The following is a 22,404-nucleotide window of genomic DNA, read 5'->3' on the forward strand; positions in this document are numbered from 1 at the left end:
GTGTAAATACTTCTGCAGTGAAGCATTACCTTTGTGCATTGTGGGTCCTCTGGTCGTTCTCTGTTACAGCAATCCTTAAGTCAATATTGATGGTCCGTTACTCAGAACAGATAAACACACCCACCCCTTAAAAAAGCAAGTTGAAGATGAAAATCACTGTTGTCTGTAATATTAACATGTATGACATCAGAATCCTGGGGAAAATGGTGTACCTTCTTCAAGGTGTGTCTGTCAGTCTTTCCAAAAGTCTGATCTTTCTGTTTCATTTTAGTGATAAAAGAAGCTGCCATTATGAAGAAGCACAACCTCTTTGAAGATAACTTGAATTTGCCCTGTGAAAGCGTGTCCAGCTTAACAGACCTGAAGACCCCTTCAGGATCAGCACAAACCACTCCTGCGAAGAAGCCTTCCACTGCCCGAGCTGAGACGTCAGACACTGAAACTCAAAGTGATGAAACGCTCATTGTGACGGAAAAAATCTCTTGGGAGAAATATGCTGATGACAGAAAGTCATCAGACAAAGAGGCCATCGCTTCTGTTACTGTGGCTGGTGATCAGGCAAGCAGAAGTGAACAAGTGGTCATTACAGACATCGGTAAAAACCAGGAGACCCTTCCAGCTACCCTTACAAAAGAAGAAGTTGCAGAGGAAAAAAGTGGTTTGGAGAATGAAGACACAGGGAAAGTAGAGTTTGTAGCGAACACTGAGAAGGAGCTTAAGACACAACAGGAAGCTGTAGAGGAAAAAGCAGTTCATGGGACTGAAACTGCAGTGAAAGATTTTGGAGCCAGTCCTAAAAAAGAACTTAAGGTACATGTAGGAGCAGTGGAGGAGAAGGTAACTTCTGAGAGTCAAATGGCAACGGCTGCTGCATTTGTTGGTGGCACTGAAAAAGAAAGCAAAGCAGAAGAAAAGGTTGCTGAGATAAAGCCGACTTCCCCACATGATAGTGTAGCAGAAGCAGAGATTTTAGGAAATACTGAAAAGAAAATCAAAGTAGAAGAAGAAATTATGGAAAAATTATCTCAGAGTGGAAATGCAGTAGGAACAGGGTTTGAAGAGGATAGTAAAAAAGAAGGCAATGACCAAGGAGCGAGTACTGAGACAAAGATTACTTCCCAGGATGAAACCAGAGGGAAAGGAACGTTTGGGGATAATCCTGAAAAAGAAAGCAAGTCAGAAGAAAAGAGTTGTAAATCCCCTGACGATGTGAATGAGATAAGGAGTTTGCTGATGGTAACGGTTGAGATACCAGCAGATACTGCAGCTGAGAACATAAAGGAGATTTGTGAAGATGAGATATTAAAGTTACAGGAGCGCAGTAAAGAGAACAACGAGATGAGCAAAACAGCTGCAGCAGAAATTCAAGTGAGCCAGACGACGATGAATGAACATGCCGCAGAATGTGCAGAGTTCAAGGAGGACCAACCATCTTCATCAAGTTGGGGGACAGATGGTACGAATTTGGTGAACGTGTCCGAGGGGGGCTGCAGTATGGCACAAGCTGAATGGCTGGTGGAAAGTTCAGATGTGCCTCAGGAGGCAGAGGGGGAGATCAAGCAAAGCGTTTGGTACACGGGTGTGGGAAGCTGCAAAAGTGATAGCTTGCAGCCAGAGGAACACATTGAATACGTGTCTGAAGGCAAAAGATTCGCTGGGAAGGAAGGAGGAGCAGAGAATAGCCATGCCATTCCAGTGGAGGTAGGGGCCGAGAGCTCTTTTTGTAATCCTGCTGCAAGCGCAGACACAATGCAGGTGCCCGTTTTGGATACAGAAAACCCAAGCACAGGACTGCGAGACGTGCCAGTTTCCTTGGTGCCAGAGCAGGGTGAGGTTAGCACTGTAGAGGTCACGGGAGATACAGAGGCTGAGGAGGCTGAAGGGAAGCCAGAACATGAATCATCTTCACACACGGAAATAAAAAGCACAGAAGCAAAAGGTATTTTCACAGAAGAAGACAGAGAAGATGGTTATGCACAGCAAAACTCTGGAAAGTAAGAAGCGTTTTTCATCCCGGCCCTGCAGGATTTATTTACTCCAGTAATCCCTGTTGAATTGTGAATACTTGCTTGGGTCGGGGCTAGAGGAAATGGGCTTTGTTGTGGTATTACCAGCCCTTGCAGTTTTAGCACGGATCCCTTCCTGAGTGATGGGTGATAGTTTCTTATTGGTTACAGCCCACACTGTTTAAAACCAGGTTACTGTTGGGGAACCTCATCTTTCACTTAACATTTGCTACCTTTTATGGTTATAGAAAAAGTCTGAAAATGTGACCACTAAATGCTTCAAAAGCAACTCACCCCCAACTATGAAGTTATTTTAACAACTTAACTGTTCTTAGGTGTTTTAGCAGGGGAGCAGCTCGTGATTTTTAAATGCATGGATTTGACAAGTACTCCTATGATTCTTAGGTGGCTGGTACATACATTGCTATTTGAGGATGCTTTTAGTATTTGCATGCAGTATACAGGACATAAATAAAACTTTTAGTAAACAGAACCAAATAGTTAATTTAGTAGGTTGCTCAAAAACCACGCTCTATGCAAACTTAGCAAACTCGTTACTTAATTATTTTAAAGTTTTGACAGATATTAAAGACAAGCAAGTGTTTTGATTTTTTTTTTTTTCTCTCTTATTGCTATATTTAAAACGGGGAAAATATGGGAGCAGGTTTCTCAGTCCCACTCTGCACTTCTGGGTTATTTAGCCTTCCAGAGCACTTTACACCTATTTTATTTTGTTTTATTTTATGGAAGGGAAATATGAGAATGTTTACAATGACTATAACCATTAGGCAGCATCCTTCTGTTTTACTTCCCACCATAAAATATATTCACTTACGCCTATCTAATACAGAATATTAAGAGTTCTGCCATTCCCATTCTTACTGAGTTACCCAGTTCTGTAGGCCTTTTTAGGTGCAGAAATCACGTAATAAATAGCAATAATTGTGAAATAGCATAATCATTGCATATAATTTCTAATACAGCAGTTAACTGAAGCAAAAAGTAGCTGAAGGTTATTCAGCTGTGCTTAGATTTTGGAGGGCAGAATCACATTTGAAAAGCAGTTATTAAAATGAGACCTACTGCTTTAATAGCTGTCATATTATCTTCCGTATCGAATCACGATCTATGCACAAACTTGCTTATATGTGGTATTTGCATGCACAATTTACAGACTGTGCACAGAAAAGTTTGGAAATTAAAACCAGTATTTTAATAAAGTGGGCTTTAGAGTTCAAGACCTCACTTTAGAGGTCAGTTTAAGGCACCTTAAAAACTTGCCCTGGTGTTTCAGACGGTTTCTGAATAAATATAACACAGTACAGGACAGCAAAGATTAATGATGACTACAGTAAGAACTACAGGATATACGGCCATAAAGATATGGGAAGAAATAACAAAGTCCCGAGAGCATAGTACTTGTTGGCATTTAACTTCAACGAACTGTGCAAAGAGTTATTATTTAATGCTAACAAAATATGCCATAATACTAACAGAGAATTGACACTAGAGGAATAGGCACATATTACTGCAGAAGTAAGGAACGCTGTTGAATAACTGGACCAACTGCAACGTCACTATTGTAAAATAAACACAACTCCTATTTATTCCAGAAGCCATACTGTGGTATGGAAACATTAAGGTCACAGATGTTTTCCTTGCAAAAGTACTTTGACTCCTTTTCTCCTTATATTTCATGCAAAAATACTAATTTGTAAAGACAGAAACCACTGTCAGCCGATTTTTTTTACAAATCATTACTTATTTCACTGTCACCTACCTTGTTTTTACAAACCATTAGCTATTTCTAATTGGTACTGAATGTTAAGTGACTTCAAATTTATAACGTGCTTCACAGTTAAGCAGCAGCCTCTTTTAGCTGTGCTAAAATTAGGGGACTTGACGTTTTTTTTTAGTACGATGCTTTGTACAAAAGGACTAGCAAGACAGTGAAAGGCTGCTGTCTCCTACAAAAGCTGTTTACGGCAAATACGAATTAGATACATCTGTACAGAAAGTATTTAGCGTAAGCATTCCCATCATAGTCATTTTTGAGTTATTTCTATGGCAGGCTTACATCTTGGTAATATTTTCCTGTAATATTAAAGAATTGAGCTGTTGAGTACAGATGCTCAGTGTCTTTTTCACAAGTGGGGTGGGAAAGAACAGGGAAGATTTAGCCTGCGCACGGTCTTGTTCTGCAATTTAAATTGAAGCTCCTCATGGCTTGGGGACTTATTTTTTTGCCTTTGTGGACATTTTCTGTACATTCAAATGTTTGCAAATGGATGGAGAGTAGCATTTTTCTTGTCTTCAGCCAGACCTGGGTAGAGGTGACAGCAATTTAGAGGTCAGCAATCTGCACGATGGACCACTGATCAAAAATTATAATCATCCACCCATGCAGTAATTTTTGTCACGTTCTTGGAACCTCCCACGCATACCTGGAGTGAATTATTTTGCTTGTAAACTCGGAAGAATAATAAATCACGTTTCACCACCTGGAGGGTTGGGAGCGCGGTGCCGTGAGCGGCGGCCAGTTACCGCCGTGGGGCTGCACGGGGCCGCCAGTGAGGAAGGAGTGGCTGTGAAATCACGTTGTATCCTGCTTCTAACTTTGTAAGAACCGCTTGTCGCGGAAATAAAAACAGCTCTTCTCATCCCTTCCCATCGCTGGGCGGCTGGGTTTGTGTGCGTGCGTGGTAACTTAACTGGGGGGGGGGGGGCGGGAATTGTACTAAAAAAAAATAGGCGCTTCAAGCGGCTGCCGGGGCGAGGGCGGCGAACGAAGGAGCCGCTTGCCCTGGGCGCCGAGAGGGGAGAAGAGAGAGGGGAGCAGGGAGAGGGGAGAAGGGAGCGGGGAGCGGGGAGCGGACAGCGGGGCGGCAGCACCAGGCCGCGGCGCCTCCCCTCAAGCGGCACGCGCCGCTCCCGCCCCGCGTTTTTTTTTTTTTTTTTTTTTTTTTTTTGTCCACGTCGCCCTCGCCGCCGCCGCCGCCGTCACGTGTCCTGCTCGCCCCTCCCCCGCGCTGCTCCCATTGGCCCGGCCCGGCGGCAGGGCGGGGCGGGGCAGGGGGGACCCGGAAGCGGCTGGAGCGCAGGCGGTTTCCTTGGCTACGCCAGAGGGGAGCGGAGGGCCGGGCCCGCCCCAGTCCCGTCCCAGTCCCTTCCGCCGGCGCTGGGACCGCGGCCGCCGCGCCGTGAGGGGCGGGCAGCGGGGAGAGATGGGCCGGCGCCGGGCCTAGCGGCAGCGGGCAGGCGGCCGCGGCCATGAGCGGAGCTGCGGGCTGCCAGGGCGGCGGCGGCTGGGGGCCCCGCTGGAGGAGGCCGTGGAAGCTCCTGGCCCTTGGCCTGCTCTCCGCCTCCTCCGTGCTGGCGGCCGCCCCGGGCGCTGGGGCCATGAGCAAGGAGGAAAAGCGGCGGTTGGGGTGAGCGCTGCCGCGGCGGGCCGGGCTGAGGAAGGCGGGGAGAGGGGGGGGGGCTGTCGGGGCCCGGGCCGAGCCGAGCCCACCGTCCTCCGTGGCTTTGCGGTGCCCCGGTGTCCTCTCCCCGGGCCCTGGGGCGGGGGGGGGATCCGCGCTACCCCCGGGGGCTGGCTTGGGCCTGCCGGCTGCGGGTGTGCCCCTCGCCCGGCAGAGCCCCGGGAATGTCTCTCCTGTTCCTCCCTTTCCCCTTTAAAGTCTCTACGAGACGCCTCCCATCAGCGTGTGAGGTGTGTATGCCGGAGCCGGGCTGGTGCTTCGGCTCAGGTCACCGTGGCTATCTGGGGTTGTTTTATCACCTCTGCTGCGTGTGGGGTCAAACCCTTCTGCCACACGCTTGGGAGAGCCAGGCTTGGAGTCTGCAGCCAGCGGTTGCGTGTAATTATGGGTAAAAGTGATCAAAGGTAAATCTAAATCCGTAGTCGGTTGGTCTAATTATGGCCGTGCCTCTGGAACACGGGAGTGCTTGGGAGTAAAAAAGGTAAATGTTTACGTGTGTTCTTGCCTATGTAGCGTATACGGAGTAAACTACTCCTGTCCACCGTGCGTGTGTATGTAAGAAGCTGATTCAGTACAGTTTTTAGTTGAAGGATAAAGATTACAGTATAGGTGTCAATCCATTGCACTGTGTGGACTAGGATTTTTTTAGACAAATATGGAATCAAGCATATTATTGGGGCAGTTTCATCATCGTCCTCTTCCCATCTACTGATCAGTTGCACAGAATAATGCTGCAAAGAGTCTGTGGGAGAAACTGTCTGGATACTCTCATGGTTATTAATCATTACATGTAAGTTGGTATTTAACTCTGATAGTGTTCACAATTACTGGGATTTTCCATCCTTGGTTCTCAGGGTATTTTGTGTGTATAATGTTTTGTGACTATATAAGGAGTTTAAATTTCACTCACCAATTGATTTTAAAATTTTTGCTTTCGTTACTTGCACTCGCTGTTTCACTTGATGCCCCAGACATCTGCAAGTAATGGCTTGCCATGGTTTGTATTTGAGGGCCCCGAGCCGGGTCATTTCTGAATAACAGCAGGTAATCTGTGTATTTATTTAATGACAAGATCATGTCAGTCACAGAAATTCTTTCAGAAAATGCCCTGTGAATATAAGTTCCACGTAAACAAATAAAAGTTTGAAGAAATTTTCTGCATGCCACATCACTGAACAGCATTGTATGCTTAGTTTATCTGGGCATAGCACCTGTGTGCCAAACTGCGGTTTTGTCAGCTCCAGTGGATCCCAGAACTGCAGACTGGATGTAGTCTGGGAAGTACCTGAAAAAAAGCATCATATTCTACTCTTTTGATGACTTAATCCATTTGATGAGTTAAAACTACTTCTTACATTTCTAAGTCTTTGAACTAAATTGGATATTTAGAATATAATTGTGGTGTTCTTGTCTCTTTTGTATTCGGTCTTATCAGCAGAGTTGTGAATTATGTTTATAGCAGCTTAGAAATTGGCATGCTCTTTTGCCTCGCAGGGCTCCTCAGTAAAACAGTTAGGACAAATTGGAAGTAGTGCTGTCTCTCAAACAACAGTGCTTTTTTATGTAGTACTGTTTCTCACCTTGACAGGTTTTCAAACACGTAAAATAAATGTATCTACAAGGGTTTTCTTTAGCGTTTGCTTGCCAAGACTTCTAGTGCAAGGAAGTGGTATACCTCATAACTTATTTTCCTTTTCTGAATCATGGACAGGAATTTATGCTGTGTCAGTTGGCTTTAGTATTGGTGATTGCAATCAAAACATAATTCTATTTGCTGGTTTTTGCAGAGCAAGGAATGTGTCCCATCTCTAGCTTTAATGTGTTGGTGACATCTACAGCTACTTAAAGGGAAGCACAGGACATCCCCATATACTTAATTTCATGTTAGGTGAAGAAATAGTCTTTTTTTTCTTCAGTGAATGAAAGTAGCCAAATTAGGAAAAATTATTATGCTGTACTTCATTTACTTGAGTAGAGTATGTTAGTAGAGGAACTGTTACTGATATTCAGATAAAGTGTAACGCATCTTGCTGTTCTAAGATGGTGTGTTAAAGGCTGTTGTGAGGCAGACCACTGACGCTTTTCCTTTTTTCTTTTTCAGAAACCAAGTGCTTGAAATGTTTGATCATGCATATAGCAATTATATGGTAAGTAAAATACTTGTTTATTTTTTTCAGAATTGTTATTGCTGACTTGGTAGAGAAAAACAAAGCATCCTACAGTACATGACATTCTAGAGAAATAGTAGGGAAGTAGGAGTGAAAACAAAGCTAAAATAACTAAGAGCACCTGTATAACCTTTAAAAAGAAATGAACAAGTATTACTTTCAGGAAGAGCAGCGTCAGGAGGGTTATGATAACTTTCAGAATGGTAGCTAGGAATTGCTAGCAGTAACTCTCTTACTCTGTGCCTTATCTTTCTCAAACCAGTTTATCTCGCATCAAGCTATGAACAGGTTTTGGTTTTGGTAAAGTATTTGGTTTGAAATTCCAGACTCTTAAAAATGCTAGGAAAATGAAGCTCAAGAAGAGCTGTCTGTAGTCATCAGATTCTGGAGAATACAAATTGATCTTACTTATTTTGTAGGTTCAAATTACGTGCAATGTGTCTTCTGTGATAAGATATGTTAGATGCAGTTTGGTAGCTCCTTCATAGGCAAAGAGTTTGTAGAACAGAGTAGAACAAAAAGGGGACCTGGTGTCATATCTATGCATTGTAGCCTCTTCTGAGTATGTGACTGTCATATGACGGTGAGCCACACTCACTATTGTTTCTTGTGGTATGGCTTGTGATCTTCTGTGCAGGTGTATTCATGTTCCGGATATGTGAGCCGTTCTGTACTCCAATCAACTTTGAAATACATTAGCTTAGTTGAGATATGCTTAAGAATAAATTATTACTTAGCATGGACTGACTTTCCTCAAGTGATAATATGCTATTAGTAATAAACTTCTGAGGAGAAACTGTAAATGTGAGATAAATATGAAAGATGCATTCTTACTGAGTTCACATCAGCAGTCTTTTTTGTACATTCATTGTGGCTGTTGCAGAAATCCCTCTCAAGTTGCACCAGTTCCTGGAGGACAAACTGCTGTCTCTTGACAGTATCTTGCCACATGTCCCAGTTTCTGTATTATGGTTTAACACTTTAATATGCAATACAAGCTTAAAGGCTTGTGAGTTAGTAGTTTATACAGTACACAAGAGTTATAGAACTCTAGAATGGATAGAAAGCCAAGCAAGAGTATTTTCAAAGTGATGTAGTTTTTAACGTTAGCTCTTGCTTTTGATGGACTTGGCAGTTTAACAACCATCATGCTTTTTGGTGATAATTTGTAGCTGGTTATTTAGGACCTGGTTCCATGAAAAACACTTAGCTTAGGTTTCCCATGGCATTCTGAAGTAAAAACTGTTACATATTTGTCAAAATTGGATAAAATGTTATATGGTGGTAGAAAGCATCTGTGTTCCTACTGTTCATTGTGTGATAAATGGGAAACTGGTAGGTGTCTTGCTACATCTCTTTCATCCAGAATTTTCTTGCTTCAGAAGAATGACTTCAGCTATCCTGGAAACTTTGAAGCCAAAAGGATATTTACTTGCCACGTATGCTCGAGCACTAAACAAACAGAAACATGACTTGTTTGTTTAAAGTTGAGGAGAAGATATGGGTATCAGACTGGGTGCTGACAGCAAGAGAAGTATTTTTGCAGCTGCTTTTGAAACAGACAGCTGAAAAGTTTTGATTTTCTGTTTCTATTAATACGCGTTTTAGCCTTGCATATTTGGAAGACTGAAAATTCATGTTTGCATGCAAGGTGGAAACTCCCTGGTCTTTTTTTTTTCCGATTGTTAATAGGAGCATTGAGTAAAAAAGCTGCTGTTTTTTTTTCAGTTCTTCAGCAGTATTTGTAATAAGCGACTTTTTTTTTCTTCTTTACTGTCAGAAAGAATATGTGAAAATGTCAGTCATTTGAGGCCAGTAGGTATTTCTTGGTTTACAGCACTAGTAGCAATATGTCTTTTTTCATTATTCAAGTACTGTAGTGTGCTGTCCTGAATTTACAGTCCTGACATTAGGCAATATGGTCTTCTGTTCGGTCAGAATGTGTAGAAATTAGAGTATCTGTTGAGCTCCATTTGTATATTTTCCAAAAGTATACTTATTGTAACATTTGTGCCGTGTTTTATATTTAATGGGTCTTCCTACCTTCCTTTGAGGTTACTTGAAAGGGGAGAAGTTACAAGTTGGGAAATCACTTGACCCAGTAGCCTTTCTTGCTCTAGACAGAGAATAAGTGAACTTTTATTTTTCAGAATGCTTCTAATTCCTTATGATTTTGTAAGACTCAAAGTCCACTTTCTCCAGAATTTGTATCACCTTTTTTCTCCATAATTCAAACCAGAGATCTTAGTTTTGACATTGCTTTTGTTGTGTAGTACTTTAATCAGTTTTTCTGAATACTTTGCACAGATATTCAGAAACATCTGAGCCATATTAAAGTGAGCTAGATTCTGGCTTTGTAGTTGAACTTGAGGAGAACAAAGAGTCGTGCAAAGACTAAAACACTTTGGAGTGTGGTAGACAGGGAAACAAACCATCAGTTTCAAAAGAAGTTGCTGTAAGAGCTGTTTGTTTATAGAAGAACGTTCCTTCTTTTCCTCTATTTCATGTTTGAATATATTTTGTTTTGTACCATATATTTGCAAAGACTTTGAATGTATTTACTTGCAGTTTCAGTGCAGTAATAGAACTTTTTTTATCTTGCCACATGTTAGCTCTCTGAGAGCAATGTACAGCAGCCAGTGTCCTGATGAAATCGAGAAAAGCTCCATCTCAAAACACTTGTATTTGTCTTCTAATGGAGAGGCAATTCCATGATGTTTGTTGAAATTAGTTATATTTAAGATTCATCTTTTTTAATGTCAGTGGCCACTCTGAAAATTTTTCACTAACCCTCTCCTATTGCACAATGATGAATTTCAAATTTGTGTCCATCTTATTTGATAGCCCATTTTGATGGTAGTTGAAACTTACAAAACTTTCATTGACTTGAGAGGCAATGGGAACGGGCGTTTTATTCAGTGTGCTTGACTTAGGCAATGGTGTCACTCCTGTTTTTTTCTGACTGACTGACGAGGAATAATATTACAATACAGCTTGCTTTGCAGAGTGCTTTTTATAGAAATATGGAAAGTAACTGTTGCTTTTCCAAAAAAATCTAGCAATGTGTCTCTCTAAGAAAAAAAGAATGTTAGATTTGTAAAAGGTGCAGTCTTGATAAGCTTTTTTTGTGAATGTTATCTTTTGTTATGCCTTGTGTCATGATTAACCAATTTATTATTTTACCTTCTAAGTGAGTTCTCTTATCTCTCACTGATTGTGATGCTGAGTCACTTATGTTCACTTGGAAATGTTTCCAAAGTGACTTTAAAGAATAATTCCCACTAATTTCTCCATGAAATACCAGCCACTTGATAATGCCTGCATTAGTTTTAGGTTTTAAACTCATCTTTGAGATAACTTCTGCCTAAGAAACATTATAGGAAGTGTCATGTGCACCTTGTTGCAGGATGCACACAATTAACTATTCAAGTTAACTGGTGGGATTTTTTTTTTTTTGGATCTGCCATTAGATGTTCTGGACTTCTCTGGGAAGTTATAGAGAAAGAAGTCCTGTTACTCTGTTCACAGTTTAATCATTTCCCGCCACCCAGCTGGAAAGCTGCTCAGCAGAAAAGGCCTCGGGGGTCCTGGTGGACACCAAGCTGACCACGAGCCAGCAATGTGCCCTTGCAGCAAAGGCAGCTGGCGGTGGCCTGGGCTGCGTTAGGCAAAACACTGCCAGCAGGTCGAGGGAAGGAACCCTTCCTCTCTGCTCAGCACTGGTGGGGCCACTCCTGGAGTGCTGCGCTCAGTTCTGGCCTCCCCAGTACGTGAGAGATACAGGCATCCTGGACAGAATCCGATGAAGGGCCTTAAAGTTGATGGAGAGACTTGGAGCATCTTTCCTGTGGGGAAAGGCTGAGAGCTGGGACTGCCAGCGTGGGGAAGAGAAGGCTCAGGGGCATCTTACCAGTGCCAGGACCGGAGGCAACAGGTCCAAACTGAAACACAGGAGGTTCCCTCTGAACATCGAGAAACACTTTTTTACTGTGAAGGAGACAGAGCACTGGCACAGGTTGCCCAGAGAGGTTGCGGAGTCTCTGTCCTTGGAGACGTGCAAAAACTGTCTGCACACAGTCCTGGGCACCTGGGTCTACATGGCCCTGCTTGAGGAGAGGGGTTGGACAAGGTGACTTCCAGAGGTCCCTTCCCACCTCAAAGGTTCTGGGATTGTCATGCAGTTTTTCTGAAATACAGAGTAATTGGCCTTCCTTTTACTAGGCTCCAAAGAGTTGCTGAAACAGCTGTAACAGTTGTAACTCATTCCCTCGTTTTGTTTCCCTCCAGGAGCACGCGTATCCAGCTGATGAACTCATGCCTTTAACTTGTCGTGGACGAGTACGGGGTCAGGAACCAAGTCGAGGGGATGTGGACGATGCCTTGGGAAAGTTAGTGTTTGAAATGGTTACTCTCTCATGTAAATGTCTAGGAATCTAAGTACAATTTGCAGCCCATAAAACTTGTTCAGTTGACATGTCCAGAAACTTACGTTTCTGAGAAATACTTGCTTTTATTATTTCCTCCCATGGTGTTAACTGGTGTGAAATTGTACCTTAATCAGAAAAAGAGAATTGACCAGTGAATAAGACCCAAAGATAACTTTTTTAAATCATTCTCCAACTATTTTCCATAGTCAAGTCTTCCAAATGTGAGCTGACATTTATGGTATTAGTACATTTCACTGCTCAGTAGAGGTTATAAGGGTTAATTGTCAGCTGCATGGAACAGTAAACTGTTACCCATTATGCTGGCCTTATAAGTGATATTTAAAATGCTTTTTTTTTTTTTAGAAGAAAGCTTTCTGAAAACATAATTAGTCAAATGATTATCATGTGTGTGGTAGCCTGAGGCCTTTGCCAGATTATAAACCATTATTTCAGACATAAAAATTCTTCATATTTTTACTTTAAGATAGCTTATAATACAAAGTACTGATCCAGAAAAATGTAGGTTTAAGGACTGTTTTTCTCCATGTTAAACTGAGCAAAGACAAAATTGACTTACTCTAAATGTGTTCGTAATTGATTTCTTTGTTGTCTGTATGTGTGCAGTTTATGTTTATAGAGCAAATACTTAATAACAATTAGCTGATGCTTTTTTACATTAGTATCACTGCTTAGTGTCCCTAAGCAGAATAGTATTAATCAAAGCTGAAGTCCTTGCCTTAAATACTACTAATAATTCACACTCTGATATTGAGCATGACATTCTGATTATTTTTTGTTACATACAGAAGTTCCTTAGTCTAGAGGTTACTATATGAGCCCGTTGCATTGTAGGTAGTGAGGGATAGGACTGATGAGAAAGAAGTGTAAAGAAAATGTATTTTTAGTCCTGGTCATGGATTCTTTTTAATGACCTTCTGTTACATAGTAACATACTATCATTGGAGTAAAAATACCTTTCAGCCCCTTAGGCACATTGAATAGCGTAACTATATATTATTTTTCTGTAGACATGTTTTTTTTCTGTTTCTAATAATTAGCCATATTACTATTTATCAAATTTCTTATATAATCATTTTTCTTGCCAGCTGGCTCATCAGTCATGTTCTCCACAAGTCTTTGCAAACACAAAATGGCAGGGTGAGACAGCTAGGTCAGTTCTGTTTCCCTGGAGGTCTGGGGAGTATACTTGCACACCAGCCTTCTCTCTAGCTGTGCAATGCATAATCTCCCCCGTGTTTGTGTGGAAAAAGTTGTGTATTTGTTATGCAGTTGTGCATGGTCACTAGTTAATCTCTTGTAGAACAGCACTCACAGAATGCCCTTATATCTTTACAAATTAAAGAAAATTATAATACATGACCACTTACTTAGAATTTTAATTACGTTCCATTCATAGTCCTGTGTTGCCTACCGGGTCTCAAACATTAGGTACTTGCTTAAATTCTTGATGCTCCTTCTTCAACTGGCAGTTTTAACTGTTGCCAAAGTTTTCAATTTTAATAACATCCTATTCTGTAAATTCTGTTCTGTGCGTGGTTTGTGTTTCTTAACATAAGAGCAATTTTACTGACTTAGGCTAACAGTCCACTCCGCTGTGTGTGCACTAGAACAGCCTAGAGAAGCATATATGAACGGGACAAGCCTTATTGTGATGTTCCTGTTTCAAACAGTATGGATCTGATTCAATGTTCTCTTTCCGTGGAGCAAGTAGTTCTTTACTTTAAGCCTGCCTCTTGCTAGTGCTGGATGGCTCCCGGTGAAACTTCCTGTGAGAAACAGTAAATAGCAGATTCTCATTCACTTTCTTCATGCCTGCCATCTACAATTTGAAAATCTCCGTGTAATGGCACTTAAGCTTTTGTTTTCGCAGGCTGAGGCGTGCTAGTCTGTTCCCTTGCTCCTCGCGCGGAAGCTGCTGCGTGCCTTCAGCCCCCCCTTACTGCCCTTTATTGTACCTTTTCCTGTTCCGTTATATCCCACATAGGAGTTTCATAATAAAACAACAGCATTTTCTTTAGTCTTTCACTACTAATTTTAACACTGACTTTGCAACAAATTGCAGATTTTTCTGAAGTAGGTAATTGGAACAGTTTCTGGTAGGAGAAATTTAGCTTAGAATGATTTTTGAACTTCCTGAATCTTTTTATTATTACACTTCATAGGTCAACATTCTTCATTTTTTTGAAAAAGAAGGAAAAAATGAGGTTGGAAAAAGACTTTGAACCAAACACTGGGTCTCTCAGTAGATTTGATTAGAGATTAGAAATAAAAATTTAATAGGCTTACAAGAAGTTTGAAAGCTTTGAAGTAAATGAAGGTATCTTACAATCATAGCTTGTTTCAGTCAGCTCCTATTCTGGTCACTAACAAAGAGAAGAAACTTAGTCGGGTATTTTGATATTAAGCATCTCATGTACAATTAATTTTTTAGTGACTATTTGACTGTGAGAACTTAGTTTCTTCCATGGTATTGGTTACTATTAAAAATTATTTCATTTCTACACATACGGGTCTATAGTAAATCTGTTTTAAATTTTGTTTCACAGATTTTCACTGACCTTGATTGATACCTTGGACACTCTTGTGGTAAGTTTAATTTATTGATTAACTTTGATAAAACAAAAAGATTGTCTCCTGATTCTCAGGCTTATTTTCAGACTGCTATTTTGTTAAAGTGTACATAAAAAAATACCAGTTGTTCTTCACCTTTGATCTCTGGGTGTCTGTTTGAAGCAGCTATTGCTTGTAAAGAACTTCCAGCTGCTGTGATAGTGGTGCTTGGAGTTTGTTGCAAAAAGAAAACTAACAGTTCCTTCGCATTTCATTGATGCTTTCTTACCTTGCTTTCCTCAGGCTCTAGCTTAACAAAAAAGTATGTGAGAGTGCTTCCCATTATGGTCTAGAGCAACATGCTGACTTATGGGTGAACACCTCTTAATACCTACTGAATTATTTATGTTTTTAAATTGTAGGTACATGTTTCATGAATGAGTGTGTGTGCATTTACATATACGTTTAAAAATGTAACCTTGGACATGTTTGCCAGAAAATGCTACCAAACTTGTTATGTTCCGTCTCTTAATAAAAGATGCCAATCATTAATAAATTATTCTTTGTTAGATTTCAATCCCTTTGTCATATTTTGTTATCGTAAGTTAAGAGTTCAGAAATCAGGAGTTTTTGGCCATTTACATCTACAGGTAAATCTAAAAAGTTTTGAAAATCCTTACTGCACTGGTTTGGTGTGTGAATCATATCGTGCTCTTTCTCGGAGAGCCGTTCCCTTTTTACGATGTGCTGTGAGATGACCCTTAGCTCTTTTGAATTGGGACCACAAATGTTGAAAATGTGGAGTCTGGAACTCCTGGTCTCTACCAGACACTCGAATTATTGTGGCTGGTTTATTGTTTTCTTGTCTTAGAGCAGGATTGATACTTGCAGAATTTAAAGGCACTTACGATAATGAATTGGATAAGTCACAAAGATTCTTAAAGATCAATAGAACTAAAAGGAGGTCAGTGTGAAAGAAAATCTGTAGGAAGTGCCGGAGCAAACTCTTGGGAGGAGGAAGGCTGCTAGGACGATTTGCCAAACTTGGGCTGTGGCTCCTTAGTCCGTGGGTAGGAGGAGGCTCCCGTGACACTGGCGTGGGCCGGTCTGTGCCCGCTCTGCCAGCACAGCCTGCAGCCCACTGCGTCCTGCTGCGCTGCGCTCACGGCCTGCGGGCTGGGGAAGGAACACACACACATCCCTGGGTAGTCGTTCAGCTGTGTTCTCAGTGACCTTATTCTTTGTGTACAGCTTTTATCTCTTTCATGTATCTCCTGAGAAAAACAATAATGTCTGTTTGCACTGTATCAGAGTATGCTCCTGCAGGACCAGAATATCAGTCTAAGGCATGTTTAAATGCTTTCTTTTTTTAATTCCTTGCACTTGTTCTTCTACATGTGAACGTGGCTGTACGGCTAACCTAAACACCTGGTTACTTTTGTGTTCCAGGTATTAAATAAAACCAAAGAGTTTGAAGAGGCTGTAAAAAAAGTAATAAAGGATGTTAATTTAGATAATGACATAGTTGTATCTGTCTTTGAAACCAACATAAGAGTCCTTGGGTGAGTAACTTTTATGTTTTAAAAACTCTTAAAAATGTGGGGTTTAGCTAAATGTCCTTAAGGCATACCATTCTGTGCTATTTCACCTCATTTAAAGCAGCTGTGCCTCTGTCAGTTAGCATAGCTCAACACCTGCTCTAAGGAAGGTTTTAAAATGCTAGGCAGGAATCAATGCAGTGGTACTGAGTCAAGCTGACCCCCGTCTAACTGCTGCAGGCATGGTGCTTTTGATGTTAAAAAATCAGGCATGCTGAGGTAGCAGTGTTTTTTTCTTAATGGAAACAGTCTTGGAAATTACACTGTCCAGTAGTTGATTTAAGGGATAGAACATTTTGATACTTAGTGTAATAGATTTTTTTGGGGTTGGAAGGGACCTCTGGAGGTCTCTGGTCCAACTTGCTGCTCAGTGCAGGATCACAGCAGGTTAGTTTTAAGCTATTCTATGCAGTTTTATACTGATGAATCAGTGATTCCTCTACAGTTTAGGACTGAGTCCTAAACAGTAAGAATTGCTTCCAAAATACTGGCAGCTAATCATGATTATAATTGGGAGTTGCATCTGCTCAGCATTTCTGAATTAGGGCCATGTGAATATAGCACAGTTATGTACATAGTCACCTAAGTTGTAGAAATTTTTGCATTGCTGTTCAGATGAATATATCTTCTGATCTGGATAATTTTCCTTGTGTTTAGAGGTCTCCTAGGTGGGCATTCAGTGGCAATTATGCTGAAAGAAAAAGGTGAATATATGCAGTGGTACAGTGGTGAACTTCTGCACATGGCAAAGGAACTAGGCTACAAGCTTTTACCTGCTTTTAACACCACTAGTGGTCTCCCTTACCCAAGAGTAAGTTCTCTGGTTTCTGCAATTCAGGATTACTTCTGTAAGCAACGTTTTTGTTGTTTTGTTTTAATCTCTGTTTCTGAAATCACTTGTGTATTTATTAAGTGTACCTAAAATCAAAAGCTGTTAAAGTGCTCACTTATATACATACATACTACCTAGTGTTTTAAAGTACAGTATTAGGATCTCCGAATCCCCTGCAGCTCAGAAAATTCTAATATACATTGTTGTGGGTAAATAATAACAGCAGAAATCTTATCTGATCACTGTCTACTGATTTCTTGCTCCCTACTACTATAGGTATCACCAAGTAGCTGAGGAAAGTAATTTCTGGTTTGGTACATATCTCTCACTAAGATGGTAGAAGAGCAACTTGCAAGCACTTCCTTGTGAATTTAGCACAAAACTGATCAATCTACATGGTCTACATTTAAGAGGGCAAAGGTGTAGATGTAATCTAAAAATACTCAATGTGAAAACTTCCGTCATATTCAAACAAAGCATGGTACATATTCTTTGAGTCCCATGCATGTCATCCATTGAGTTTGAGAGATGTGGCTTTGATTGGAAACTTGCCCATAAATTACAGATTTAGGCTCAGCAAGTCAACATTTTTCTAGTGAAAATGTCTAATTCAAAATGTTCAGGGTTTGACAGTCTTCTCCTGAGGGGGCCCCCTCCAGAATGCGGAAAGTTATGTCGTGCCCACGAGAAAAGCGGGTCCATCTAGCAGGTATTCTCTGGAGCCAGGGGGAGCGAGGTATTTACAAAGCTTGATTTCCATGAGCATTTGTGATGGTCTGAGTTCCTGGTTTGCTGGTAAATAAATTGCTGGAATTAGATTTTCAGGGTGGTAGTCTTTTATTCAGATGTCCGTTGAACCAAGCAACAGGTATTTGGGCAAGACCTTGTTTTGGAGGGTTGAGTATTTTGGGTACTTCTGGATAACTTTATGTGCATGTTCGAGTTGCCAGTATGAGGTAAAGCAGAGCAAAACTGAAGGGGGCTGGGTGATCTTTTTTTCCTCTTGCCTTTAGAAAAAGCATAGATTATATAGTTGCTCTACAGAGACCTATCACAGAATTGTAAATTCCTTCAGCCAGTAAAAATAAAGATAATGATCTCTACTTTTCTCTAGGTTAACTTAAAATTTGGTGTAAGACATCCAGAAGCACGAACAGGAACGGAAACTGATACCTGTACAGCTTGTGCAGGTACCTTGATCCTTGAGTTTGCAGCTTTAAGCCGATTCACAGGAACATCTATATTTGAGGTTTGCTTGCTATGATACTTTATTTTTTGGATTAGGTATTCACTAGTATTCTGTTACGTTTCTGTAATTTTGGAAAAACAATTTTGAGTTCATGAAATGGTTGCATATCCTAGCTGTTCTGCACAAAAAGTTTGCATGTGTTCAGATTTGTTGTGTTTGTGGGCTTTTTTTTCTAAGTATTAATTTGATGTTAAAAAAAAAAAAAAAAACAAAACCACAAACAAACAAAAAAAAAACAGAAAAACATAGGAAATTTGTTTGGGAATAGTTATAGTAATACAGAAGTAAACTGAAGTAGTGGTAAGTAAACAAGATAAATATACTGAAGAGTAGCTATAGGATAATGCTTGAATAGTTTCTGGGTAGAGCAATCAGGACTAGTAAGAAGAGAAGTGAGATACGTGGTCCTTAAAATGCAGTTTAAAAAAGTGTAAAAAGTTAAAATATCTCCATATAGTCCCACTGAACATGTGCAAGAAGACCTACTCAAGGGTATACTGTCAGGAGAAAGCTAAATGGAAATACTTGCCGATATGGTTTCTTTGATTAAAAAAAAAAAAAAAACAAGGCAAGCTCTTTTTCAGATTAAAATTCTTTAAAATCTTCCAGTATGGGCCTGGGATTTCATTTCATGTCATGGAACCCAATGAAAGCATAGCTGGGCCTGTGTTGTCTGTTTTGGTAAAACTTGCACCCTAAAATCCAATGCATGTGTTTGGTGATTTAAAGCCTTTTTTGTTGGGTAGGTTCAAGTGAATTTTGTGTATATAAAGAATGTATATAACCTGTATACTAATGAACACGGGGTTGCTGCTCCACCTTGAGATGTCTGAAAAAACTCAGTGATTTTGATTCTAAGGATGTTATAGTTCTTGAAATATTTTAATTTGGTTACACTGTCCCGTTTGTATGCACAATTTTAGAGTAGGAAACCCATGCAGAAGGATGTTTGACTTGCCTGAGACCATACAGCGTACTGGGAGATAGTTGTGTAACAGAGCACCATTCTTTCCAATCAGCAGCTGAATGACTGTATAAAATGTGGGCTGAACATCATACTATTTATGTGCATGTAATACCGAGGTCTATAATTGTTAGATATGAAGCATCTGATTATTTCTTAGCATCTTAATTTCAGTAGACAAAACAACAAGAGTCTTCAGTATCTGTGTTTCTCTAATTTCCTTTAATAAGAATTTTTTGTTGTTGCAGGAATATGCACGGAAAGCGCTTGATTTTATTTGGGAAAAGAGACAGCGCAGCAGCAATTTAGTGGGCGTTACTATTAACATTCATACTGGAGACTGGGTCCGCAAAGGTGTGTGGTATTCTGACTTGGAATCAGCGACCACAACTGCTTTTGGGCAAGAAAAAAATCTTGATGCACCGCCCCTCCCCTACACCACGCTTATCTAAACTATTTAAAAATATTAACGGGGTAGGCAAATGGAGTTACCTCATTTCAGTGCTGGGGAAACCTGCTACAACAAAGCCTGGTTTTGCTCTGAAGGGGTGTTTTGGTAGAGAAACTAGTTCTATTCATTGCCAAGAAAGTATTCTCTGATTCGCTTTAATACTGAGAAGGGAATGCCTTGGGATAAATTTTCAGAGATTCTACTATAAATACATAGGAAAAATATAAATAGGACTCTGGCTGTTTATGGCAGCTGGTAGAAATAGTTTCAGATGAGAAAACTGAACAACTGGCTTCAATGCATATCTGTTCATATTATTATGTGCACCAATATTGCAAAGCCTTTAGCGTAGATATGCGGTATTGTGGCTCTGCATCCGTCTGCCTTAATTCTAGTGATTGGAGGCTTTTCCTTTTACTGGAAGAGCCTTTAAAATTGAAATGAAACCAAGGGAAAGTATCCATATAGCTGCTTAAAGTAATAAAACCACCTTTTCATTTTCTGCTGTATCTAGATAGTGGAGTTGGAGCAGGAATAGATTCCTATTATGAATATTTATTAAAAGCCTATGTCTTGCTGGGAGATGACAGTTTCCTGGAAAGATTTAACACGGTAAGTTAATACCTTGCTCAGGTTTGTGCCTTCTGTAAGACAAATCTAAGACTAATTGTACTGTCAGATAGCTGTTAGCCTGAGAAGCCTATAAAGAAATCTTTAGGAGAGTTTCAGTGACTTCTGATGTGTCTAGTGCCAGCTCTTTTTACTACAAGTTTTTGTTAATCTTGGGTGACCTGTCAGCTGAGCAGCTGTTTTAACCCTATCCAATGAAAATCAGAATCTTCCGGATCATTTTGCATGTTTCCAGTACAGGAGAAAGCAGTATTTCAACATGACCTTGGAGAGTGTAATACTGCAAATGTTTCTGTAAAACAACGCAAGGGCCTCTTGTTACAAGCCATGGTATAATTTCTTTCTGTCCTGGAGCAACAAAAAAGATCTGAAAATCAAATTCTGGATATGGCATTGCACTGCAGATCCTAAGGCCTAGTATACCCTTGGGTATGCTTACAAGCTGAAGAGCACACTTAGATCACTAAATTCATAAGATTACTAAGCGTCTTTGTCAGCATCATTATTTTTTCATAACAGTATTCTTTCTTTTGAAAACAGCAATACCCAGTAAAAGTGTTTGATATCATAAAATGATTTTCTATCGTATAGCATGATTTTATATCATAAGCAATATTAAATTTGGAATAATTCAGTAACTAAAGGCCTGTTGCAACACTTGAAGTGTAATGATTATTTCATATTCCTGACCCACAGCCACCATTATTATATTTTGCCTCAGTTATGTCTGTTAACTGCTTCCTACTGATCTGGCTCCTGTGCTCGTGATAGTGCCTTCTGTGCTTCAGAAGACAAGGCAGGCAGTTGTCTTGGCGAGTGTAGGCTTGGAAGTCAGCAGGTAGACGAGTGAGCCAGTGGGTTTTAAAGTTCTTCTGAGCCATCAAGTCCAGCTGCTTTATTAGGTTTTTTTATAACAACTTTTCCCCTTCTCCTCAGATGCATTTGCTTTAGAATTCTTTTGTTCAGAGAAAGCAATTTCAGCTTTGCTTAGCATGTGCTTAAAGATTCAGCCAAAACAAACGTGCCTTAACTGTGACAGTTACTTGTTTTTCACATGGCTACTGAATATACTTTTGTGTATGTGTATTACTTGGAAAAAGTGATGTGTATTGCATGTGCAATACTGTGGAGCTTTTCAGTATTTACTGCACTTCTTTTTAGTTTGCAAAACTAGAAACTACTGTGCATTGCCAAATGTAATAATGATTGCGAGTGTAACACTGCTGCTTCCGTTGAAATAAAATGCCATTGTTTAGTGATCAAAATCTGTTTTCTAAAATGTACTGATAACAAGCTCATGATTTTTCTGATGTTTCTCAGCACTACGATGCCATAATGAGATACATTAGCCAACCACCTCTTCTTCTTGATGTTCATATTCATAAACCAATGCTCAATGCGAGGACCTGGATGGATTCTTTGCTAGCTTTCTTCCCTGGATTGCAGGTAAGCTTTAAAACCCATGCGCAGATGATTTTAATAACAAGTAAACAATTAAATAGACTGGGTATATAATTGACAAGTCAAGCTTAGTAATCTGATTTTCAGAAATACTGAAGGAGGATTTCTGTACTTGCTCCTCCTGTCACTTCACTGCTATGATGCAAATTAACATGCATTTCTGGCTGTGTTGAGTATCAAGAAAAGTATGTCCATGTGATTTGCTTCCTTCACTCCTAGTCATGAAAACACTCTAATTAAGCAGCCTTTTTAGTAATCCAGTGACAAATTTTCTAGTTTGTGTCATTTACATCTTTAAGACAAACGAAATCACATTTCCACCACAGTTCTCTGTAAATGATATGAGATCCTCTTTCTACATAGGCAGTAGACTTAATGAGCTCACTGGTTTTGTTTAAAAAGCTCTTATGGAATATCTCTGGCTTACACTGGAAGGGGCCAATATTTACAGTACGGATCTGTTAAAAAATCAGAATTTGGTCCGTAGCTTTACATGAACACAGTGAGTGTGCCTACCTGTGAATATTATTTGTATGCATGGTGAATTACTGTTAATTTTATTGTT

General features: G+C 40.3%; 2 protein-coding genes across 4 annotated transcripts in view; both read left to right on the forward strand.

Moving 5' to 3' along the window:
* NIBAN1 (niban apoptosis regulator 1) overlaps positions 1 to 4,666 on the forward strand; it is a 69,053-nt gene extending 64,387 nt beyond the window's left edge. Inside the window, exon 14 of the mRNA XM_042784812.1 lies at positions 272 to 4,666. Within this exon, the coding sequence (XP_042640746.1) occupies positions 272 to 1,998 (1,727 nt within the window). The 3' untranslated portion in view covers positions 1,999 to 4,666. The remainder of the gene's footprint in view (positions 1 to 271) is intronic.
* A 406-nt stretch (positions 4,667 to 5,072) lies between these two features.
* Positions 5,073 to 22,404, forward strand: part of EDEM3 (ER degradation enhancing alpha-mannosidase like protein 3) — a 31,664-nt gene continuing 14,332 nt past the window's right edge. For 2 of the 3 annotated variants that reach the window (XM_032995187.2, XM_042808396.1), the window contains exons 1-10: positions 5,073 to 5,434; positions 7,590 to 7,635; positions 11,944 to 12,044; positions 14,651 to 14,690; positions 16,104 to 16,216; positions 16,910 to 17,063; positions 18,199 to 18,333; positions 19,546 to 19,651; positions 20,263 to 20,360; positions 21,699 to 21,824. In XM_032995187.2, the coding sequence (XP_032851078.2) occupies positions 5,277 to 5,434; positions 7,590 to 7,635; positions 11,944 to 12,044; positions 14,651 to 14,690; positions 16,104 to 16,216; positions 16,910 to 17,063; positions 18,199 to 18,333; positions 19,546 to 19,651; positions 20,263 to 20,360; positions 21,699 to 21,824 (1,077 nt within the window). In that variant the 5' untranslated portion in view covers positions 5,073 to 5,276. The remainder of the gene's footprint in view (positions 5,435 to 7,589; positions 7,636 to 11,943; positions 12,045 to 14,650; positions 14,691 to 16,103; positions 16,217 to 16,909; positions 17,064 to 18,198; positions 18,334 to 19,545; positions 19,652 to 20,262; positions 20,361 to 21,698; positions 21,825 to 22,404) is intronic. The other variant, XM_042808402.1, reaches the window with a different exon arrangement.

This window comes from Tyto alba, unplaced genomic scaffold (assembly GCF_018691265.1).
Source record: "Tyto alba isolate M040663 unplaced genomic scaffold, T.alba_DEE_v4.0 Super-Scaffold_1000006, whole genome shotgun sequence".
Lineage (NCBI taxonomy): Eukaryota > Metazoa > Chordata > Aves > Strigiformes > Tytonidae > Tyto > Tyto alba.